Source organism: Bison bison, unplaced genomic scaffold (genome assembly GCF_000754665.1).
Source record: "Bison bison bison isolate TAMUID 2011002044 unplaced genomic scaffold, Bison_UMD1.0 scf7180017864181, whole genome shotgun sequence".
Lineage (NCBI taxonomy): Eukaryota > Metazoa > Chordata > Mammalia > Artiodactyla > Bovidae > Bison > Bison bison.
In genome coordinates, this window is record NW_011494753.1 from 5,940,416 (window position 1) to 5,949,553 (window position 9,138).

Sequence of the window (9,138 nt, forward strand, 5' to 3'; positions counted from 1 at the left end):
ACCTTCAAACTAACTGTGGGGAGGACAGGCATTTTTGTCTGGCTTTTCTAAATATTCTTGTGAGAAAGTTAATCTGCAACAAGCAACTCTGTCAATAATGGAAGCTGAAAACCTTCATCTGCCTTAAAAATTATTTTTAAGTGGAGGTACAATTTACATACTGTGAAAGGCATAGGTCTTAAGAGGTACAATTTGATCAGTTTTAACAATGCATTATCCAGGTAGCCCATCTCCTTTCAAGGTAGAACAATGCTATCACTCAGAAAGGCCTCTTCTTCTTTAGTCCCACGTCTTAGTCCTCTCTACTTCCCCAGCAGCTGCCTTCCCAAAGACAGCCCCAGCATTCCCAGAGTGCAATCTCTGAAGGCCTGTGGGCCTTCGCATGGCACAAACTCCCTGTTTGCGCCCTAGAAACTTCCATCTTTAAGCTGTTTATGCCCTAATCCTCCCTTCTCGAAAACCAAACCCTGAAATAGAGTAGGGAAAGTAAGCCCCCAAACCTCACATCTGTTCCATACACAGCTTTCAGGATTATGATGGCTCACAGGTGTGGGAGCTGGAGGCTGTGTGCCCTCCTCTTTCTGGTAACTTCTGTTATCCCACAGAGTAGATCTGGGAGGGGCAGCCTGACCCTAGAAGCATGGCAAGAGCTGCCTGCCTGTCTTTCCTCACTAGGGCAGCAGCTGGGCTCACCCCATTAAGCAAAAAGCCCTTGGCTGGACAATAACACTCAGACATCAGCCTGGGAGTGGCCTGGCCGGAAGCGCTTATTCCTTCCAGTTGGCCTGAGGAGAGGAGATGGGCAGAGCGCACAGGCTTTTCACCCCTCCCCCATTTGGGAGCTATGCTTCCTCCCGGGGAGGAACCCCCAGCCAGTAATTTGGCCAAAGCCTTTGCCAGGGCTATAGGTTGGAGGGGCTGGCTTTGTGGGGCCCGACTGGGCTAGGGAGAGAGGCTGGGGATAAGAAGGCAGTCGCTGGACCAGAGGAGGTTCAGCCATCTTGGCCGGCTCCTTCCCCTTGCTTGGACACAGTACCCCACACACTCCCCATGTGAATGCTCCTCTCAGAGCCGCTTTCAGAGGCAGGGTTCCAAACCTGTGCATGGGGATGTGGAAAGGGCCACAGGGAAGATTAACAATGGGCCATGGTTTTCTCAGGCACCCCCAAGTCAGAGACAGTAGAGGGGAGAGAGGGAGCTCCTTGTACCTCAGCACCCCTACCCAGGTTCCGCACCTACACATGACAACCCTACTTGTGGACTCTACAATCCATTCTTCATTTCCATACCCACAGTGACTACCCTCATTTATCCAGACCCTCACCCAGTTGGCTAGATCAAGGCAGCAGCTGACTCTGGCCCTGGCCCTACACCTGGGCCTCTGTAGCCATCAGTTTCTGTACCCTGATTCCTATTTCCCCTCGATAGGTAGGGGATATGTGCGGTCATCTGTTCAACAGAGAGGGGAGATGATAGGATAAAAGGAGGAGATGCTTATGGCCATGTTGGAGGCCCATCTGTCTGTGGCAGGCCTGTTGGCTGCCTGCTCAGTGGTCATTGCACCCTTATAACTTCTTTGTTAATAAAACTATGACTTTGTTAGATACTGCATACTCATGAACTTCATGGGCCCTTCTCTGGCCTCCTCGCCACGATCTTTATTATATATTTAGCTGTGCCGGATCTTAGTTTCATCACGCAGGATCTTCGTCTTCATTGCAACATGCGAGATCTTTAGTTGCAGCATGCAGGATCTAGTTCCCTGTCCTGGGATGGAACTCAGGCCCCCTGCATTGGGAGCATGGAGTCTTAGCCACTGGACCACCAGGCAAGTCCCACCTCATATTATTTAAGTCTTAGCTAACCGTGGTAATTCCATTCCTCCAGCCAACAATCAGTGAAAGCTTAGGCATGAGCTGCAGCCCTGGCCACTGGGATGCCCAGAGGTGGGGAGGTTTCTGGGAAAGTCTTCCTCATACTCAAAAAGGGACCCAAAAAAAGATTTGCCATTTCCTGCCACAGACATTGTCATGTGAAGATTTTATGTTTGGAACCATGGCCACCATCTTATGATCAAGGTGGGGGTCGGGGGGGGGGCGGCGCAGAAAACAAGAGAATAACAGTCCTGACATCATTGCCAACAACCTAGAATCCTGACATCACTGAATTACTGCATTAATTGAAACATTTAACGACAACACTGAAACGACTGGCCTGCTCTCCTGTTATGCGATATAACAGATGTCCTTATTGTTTTAGCCACTCATAGTTGGATGCTTTGTTGATCATCCAACTATGCTTGAAGCCAAAGCACTGTAATTGGTATCGGGGTCATGGATGTGCAGGCGGCTCCAAAGTGTGGAACAGAGTGCACAAAGTGGGCAAGACCTCATAGCAAAGAAAAGAGCGAGCGCAAAGACACAGACGGCAGTTTGGGAAAGAAAAATAGTAACTTAGAGGCCGAGTCAGGGGTCTCAAAGTTTAGGCAAATTCCTTAATTTTCACACACAGAAAAAGATCAGATGAATAACCTTGGGGCACGTCTGCCCCCAGTACCTACCACGCTGATGAGCTGGGCCAGGGAGAGCTGCAGCTGGATGGAGATGAGCTGGGAGGAGCTGGTGGCTGGGCGGATCAAGTTGTTGTAGCGGGTTTTGTTCAGAAGGTCCTCCATGAGCTTCTCCTCTGCATTGGCCACACGGCAGTCCCCTGGGAAAGCACACAGTCAGATCTGCAGGATTCTCATCCAACTGATGGCAAGGAAAGGGAAAGCTGCAAAGGCCAGGGAACACAGGTGCCCTCAGGGCCGGTCGGAGCAGCTAAGATGCTGCCAGGCCTGCCTCTCCTTGCTGCTACTGCTAAGTCACTTCAGTTGGGTCCGACTCTGTGCGACCCCATAGACGGCAGCCCACCAGGCTCCCCCGTCCCCGGGATTCTCCAGGCAAGAACACTGGAGTGGGCTGCCATTTCCTTCTCCAATGCATGAAAGTGAAAAGTGAAAGTGAAGTCGCTCAGTCGGGTCCAACTCTTAGCGACCCCATGGACTGCAGCCTACCAGGCTCCTCCATCCATGGGATTTTCCAGGCAAGAGTACTGGAGTGGGGTGCCATTGCCTCTCCTTGGGGTCTTCCAATTATATCTGTCTAAGACAGAGCTCAGCTCTCTCCCCGCTTGCCCTACATCTTCCTCCTTCTGTCCACTCTGACAGTGAATGGCACCTGGGCATCTATTTCTGACCCCTCTCTTGGTTCATCCAAGTGGCCACCCAGTTCTGTCTCTTCTACTTTCCAAGTCACTCAGTCCGTCCTCCTCTCTCCATCCCTCCAGCCCTGATCCTGGCTCACTACCCTGCCCCTGGGCTCTTCCAGGGAGGCCTCTTTGCTGGTCTTCCCTCCCTAACTCTGCCCCTGCTGCCATGTCCCATCAGTGCCAGAGTGGTCTTCCTACAGCTACTGGATCAGACCCCATCCCTGCCCATAACCTCTCAGAGCTGTAGGCAGAGTTCACATCACATGTTTCAGCTTGGCATCCAGAGTCCTTTGCTCCTGGCACCAGCATCACTTCCTCAACCTGATCTTTCCTTACCTCTCCACCTCTATGCCTAGGTGCTCTATATTTCACCCATATATACTGTTTTCATTTCCCCATGTGCCCTTCACTGTCTCACTTCTAAGTCTTCCAGTGTACTCTTCTGCCAGAATAGCCACCAGCCGTCAAATATCTGAGTGTCTTTGTTATGCCAGGCACTGCATTATGTACTGGTATAACAGCCAGCAAAGACCCAGAAATGGCTCCTGCCCTCAGAGAGCCTCCCGTGTAGTGGAGGAGAGACATTACTCAAACGTGAATTTGTGTTCAGAGCTGGGGAGATGGTGATGCTTTCACTAAAACAGAAAAGGCCTGGCCCAGGGGGCAGTTTCCTGGGCTCAGGCTCTGCCCTACAGAGAGCAAAGTGTCTTTGAAATACCAAATGAAGGGGTCCAACTGGCAGTTGGCTCCTGGTCTGGAGCTTAAAGGAGGGATCTAGGCTCAACCATATTTGAGACCCAGCAAAGGCAGCCTTCTGCAAGGAGCCTGATGTGGTCGTGAGCCCCACTGAACGCTCACAGCCCCAGAGCTCCCCTTTATCACACCCCAGATCTCTTGCCACGTGGCATCTGTGCCTTTGTCCTGTCTCCCTCACACGTCTGGAAGTGAAGGTGAGGTTCAGGAACTCCATCATGTTCATTCTGGTGACTTCAGTTAGGGGTAGGTGGGGAAAGGGCCTTGGAAAGAAGGACCCTCCAAGGAAGGTCAAGAACACCTGAGCGGATCCCAGGGATAAGGGAAGAGATGAGGGTGTACAGAGGAAATAGTGGGGCAGCAAGAAAGAGGGGGAAAGGATGAGGGAATAAGGAAGGCTGAGGAGGTGGGGGTGGGTCTGCTAGCTCAGCAGGCCCCGCACTGGGATTACATCTCTGGATGTGGCCAGAGGACCCTGAATGTGAACTGCCCAACAGAGCAAGTCTGAGGTGGACTCCTGGGTGGGAGCTGGGCTGGATGCAAGGCCACGGAGGGCAGCTACTACCCTGCCTGCTCCACACACTTTCCAACTCGTTGCCTATCTGGAGCAGATGCAATATTTACTGCCTGTGAAAGATGCTCCCGGCGCACCTGCTGCCCACTGTCCCTCCCCCAAACTGCTCCAGGCTGCCCAGAGGGTCCTGTGGATGCCTGGCCTACATTCTGAGCTCTGCCTCTCACACCCTGGACCCCCTCCCAGAGGCCAGCTGCTGGAAGCCAGTCTGTAGCCCCCCAAGTTGACACACCATTTCAGCAGGGTATGACTTGCCCAGGTCCATCTGGCATGTCTGGGACAGCTCAGGTCAGAATCTGTAGCTCCTGGCCCCCACCCCTGAAGGGCTGGATCCCACATCTCTGCAGCCCCAGGAGGCTGGTTTACCTGGGTATCTAAGAGGCCAGGGCTGCTCTGCAGGCTGTGGGAGCCCGTGTTCCAGCTCTGAGCCCCCTGGGAGGCTCAGATTGCTCACCTTTGGGGCTGTCCTTTCTCTCAGGCATTCATTTGGCCCCCAGGGATCCCTTCCCATTTTGAGGACCAACTGTGGGTTCCAGAGAAAGCGGTTCCAAAAACCTTAGACCACTTATCCCACTCTCTATTTCTTATCTGGGGAAACTGAGACCAAAGAGGGGGAGGAACTTACTCAAGGAACCCCAGCAAGGCAGAGGCAGAGCCAGGTTTAGGAAGCTCTTTCAGGTAGAGCCTCGCTCCCACGCCAATCCCCAACCCCTGGGTCTTCTATCACACCCTTAAGGAGCCTGTCCCTGCGGAAGCCATGCAGGGGTCCAGGGCCGAGTGTGTACTCATGCCTGTGCCTGCGTTTGTACTTGTGTACGTGCAGAGGGCGGGGCGGGAGGGGGGCAGCAAAGGTGAGGGGGGCTTCAAACAATACATGTTTAGGCTTTTCAATCTGCTGCTTTATGCCTGTGAGGCCTGCCAGGTTTAAAAGACAAGGAACAGGCCTCTCACTCCCAGATGATAGGGGTGGCCCAGAAGAGGTGAAAGCTTCACAGACACAGTGAGGGGGTGGGTCACCTTGGAACCCTGAGGCCAGCAGAGATACACAAAGAGGCCACCACTAGGGGTCAGTCATGACCCAGTGATTCTGAGGAGGAGTGGGCCCCACCTGCCTCGGTCCAGCGCCTTGTCTTCCTAGGCCTTCTCTGCAGGTGTTAATAGTCTGAGAGGGGTGACAGTCTGCGAGGAAGCCATGGCTGGAATTCTAAACTGGGTGAGTGTGTGAACAGTTTGAAAAAGCAGAGCTTATCATAAAAGCTATATTGGAAAAACGGAAAGGCAATAGCTATTGGTTTGTAATATGAGCCCCACAGCTATTGGGGCTTCCCTGGTGGCTCAGATGGTAAAGAATCTGCCTGCAGTGCAGGAGACCCAGGTTCCATCCCTGGGTCAGGAAGAGCCCCTGGAGAAGGGAATGGCAACCCACTCCAGTAAGCTTGCCTGGAGAATCCCATGGACAGAGGATCCTAGCAGTCTACAGTCCATGGGTCGCTAACACTTTCTTCTTTCCACAAACCACAGAAAGTGAAGGGTCACTTTTATGGAATCTTGGCAAGTGGGCATCTGAAAGGCAGAATGATTTTCAGTTGAGGATGTTTGTCCTTAACAGAGAAAGTGAACAAGAGATTTGCATTTATTAAAAGGCAGCTACGGATTTTTTCCCCCAAAAGTTGAGGGTTTTAGCTTTTACAAAGAGCTCATGATATATTACCAGTAGCTTCTCCAATCATGTGTAAGAATCACCAGGATGCTTGTATAAATGCAGATTCCTGGGCTCCATTTCCAGAAATTCTGACCCTGTGAGCCTAGGATGGGGCCCAGGGATGTGTACTGGGTGTTTCTGATGCAGGTGGCCCTAGGACCATATTTCAGAAACACTGCAACTGACACACCGGAGAAGGCGATGGCACCCCACTCCAGTACTCTTGCCTGGAAAATCCCATGGACGGAGGAGGCTGGTGGGCTGCAGTCCATGGGGTCGCTAAGAGTCGGACACGACTGAGCAGCTTCACTTTCACTTTTCGCTTTCATGCATTGGAGAAGGAAATGGCAACCCATTCTTGCCTGGAGAATCCCAGGGATGGGGGAGCCTGGTGGGCTGCTGTCTATGGAGTCGCACAGAGTCGGACCCAACTGAAGTGACTTAGCAGCAGCAGCAGCAACTGACACACGAGTCCCCAAGTATGTAGTCAGGGCATATCATACCCATAGAACAGACAGGGAAACGGAGGCCCAGAGAGGGTCAGTGAGCAAGTGGTGACAGAGCCAGGACACACACATGGAGTGCAGACATCATCTCTGGGGAGAGCTCCACTTCCCAGTAGGAAATTGCATGTCCCCCCATCCTCTTCCATCACCCCCTGGTATGTCTCTGTCCAAGAAAGATACAGCCCTGGTCCTCTAGTGGGCTGACTAGAGCCGGAAAGATAAGCTTGGGCTGGAGGGTAGGAACTGAGAGTCCTTGGAACACAGATGGGGAGACTGAGGCCCAGAGCAGGCAATCCTCACCATACCTGACTCTGCTTGGGCAGGGCTGACTGGGCTTCCCTTCGAGGTAGAGGCTGCAGGTTCCTGAGTGGTAGGCCCAACTTCACCAGCCCTGCAGTCAGCCAAGCTGGCTGTCCCGACGGCCAGCCCCTAGGGGGTGGGTGACCAGAGCCAGAGGTGCCAACGAAGTGTGTTTCCTAGGAGATCCACCCCCAAACACACCTGGATTGGCAAGTTGAGTACCACCCCACCTCCCCACCCCAAGCTAAATTTCGCTGTCTCTATAAATAGCGCTGGGGTTGAGCACACCTTCCTGTCCACTCAGCCCCGCTACCCAGCCCAAAGGCGCTCGATTCGGAGGGTGGCCCTGGTGGCCACGCAGAGGACACGCGGTCCCCACCCCAAACTCGCAGACCCATTCATCCTGCCCCTCCCCTACTGCTGGAGAGTGGGCTTAGCCCCGCCCACGCCCCCACTCGTCGGGGACCATCTCGGGCCACTCCCCCGGGTGATAAGCACCCCCCCTTCCCTCCCACCTATAGCCAGTTCAGCCCGGCTATGCCAGACTCAGTCGCCCCTCCCTCCTTCCCCGAAAAGAACTCACCTCGCCCGCAAAGGGCAACCAGTGAGAAAAGGACCAGAGGGAGAGCGCTTCTCATGACGGGAAGGGGCTGGAGAGGTAGCCGAAGCGAGTTCAGCGGTCGGACCGCCCGGGCACAGGCAGCCTCGAGCAGGCTAGTGAGAGCGGATGCCCACGGCCTCGGAGGTATGAAGTGGCGGTGCGGAGGGCACTAGGACCCCGCGGAGAGCCCAGCTGAACCCCGCTGGGGGCAGCAGCTGTGAGCTACGCCCACTCGGGAATGGGCGGGGCCAGCACCAAAGGGGCGCTACTGGCTCTTCTGAGCCAACCTCCTAGGGTCGTCACCCCGGGCTGACCTTGGTACTTCCAGACCTACTCAGGCCTCCCACTTTCCCTAAAGGGAGGCTGGCAGAACAGCGCCTGCACCCTTTGTACAACTGGGGAGACTGAGGCGGACCCTGGCTCTCGCTCTCTTACCTTTTCGAAAAGTGCTTGTACTCTAGCCGGCAGTTCTCTAGGATTTGCCTGCTGTCAGGACTCAGGAGGTCTTACAGAAAAAGATCTCCAGTCTGTGCCCATGGGATTTGCTGAAAGCAGGGAGCACTGCAAGAAGTGGGGAATAAGACTGGTGGTGTGCGGCACAGCTATCTGCAGACACTGGGGAAAGGGTGCCTAGGGCAAGTGTGTGGATTTGGGGAGGGTTAAATGGTTCAGAGTCCCCTTACATACTAATAGATTGAGTGACTGGGGAAGGGACAGGATAGGGCCGGAGTGGACTGACTGTGTCCTCCCACTTGAGCCTTACAACCTGTGCTGACCGCAGACGGCTCTGGTGCTTCAAGGGAGCAAGCACCCCCTCCTCCAGCTAAGTGATCCTTGCTTAGAGTTGGAATCAGTATCACTCCTTTGGGAGTTGGGGGACCTTACAGGACAGGCATCAGCACCAGGGCAGCCCTACTTTTGGACCCGACCAGAAGTGGCGCCTCGGCCCAGGATCCTACAGGGCGTTTGGCATATTCCTGTAGCCCTCATTCCAAGCTTTCCACCTCCCCCCCTCCCTGAGCCCCACCAGGCAGACCTAGCAACTGGAGGGACAGGGCAGGGTCTGGGGGAGTGGTCACCTAAAGATAGTAACCTTGCCACTTTCTCTCCAGGACTCAGGCTTGCTATCATATGGATTTCCCCAGTGTCTTTTTTGCTATAATTTGACATGTTGGCATATATTCTTTTTAAAAGAACACTGTTGAAATGGAGCTGATTTTCCTTTTAAGATGGCTTGGAGAATGTAGGATTGAGTGCATTCTCTTCTCCAAACTGTAGCAATAAATAAATGAAAATATTGGGGTGGCCAAAAAGTTTATTTGGGTTTTTCTGTAAGCTATTATGGGAAGAGCTGAACAAACTTTTTGGCCAAGTCAGTGTATAAAGCAAACAAAAAGACAACCAGGCTGAATATAAGATCTTCATGAACCAACTTTGGGGGGGAAAAAAGCAA

At 53.3% G+C, this 9,138-nt stretch overlaps 1 protein-coding gene across 1 annotated transcript in view; it reads right to left on the reverse strand.

Moving 5' to 3' along the window:
• Nucleotides 1–7,821, reverse strand: part of CHRNB4 (cholinergic receptor, nicotinic, beta 4 (neuronal)) — a 19,491-nt gene extending 11,670 nt beyond the window's left edge. The window contains exons 1-2 of the mRNA XM_010843289.1: nt 7,668–7,821; nt 2,561–2,709 (exon numbers count right to left, since the gene is read on the reverse strand). Coding sequence (XP_010841591.1) covers nt 2,561–2,709; nt 7,668–7,722 — 204 coding nt within the window. The 5' untranslated portion in view covers nt 7,723–7,821. The remainder of the gene's footprint in view (nt 1–2,560; nt 2,710–7,667) is intronic.
• Between the last annotated feature and the right edge of the window lie 1,317 nt (nt 7,822–9,138).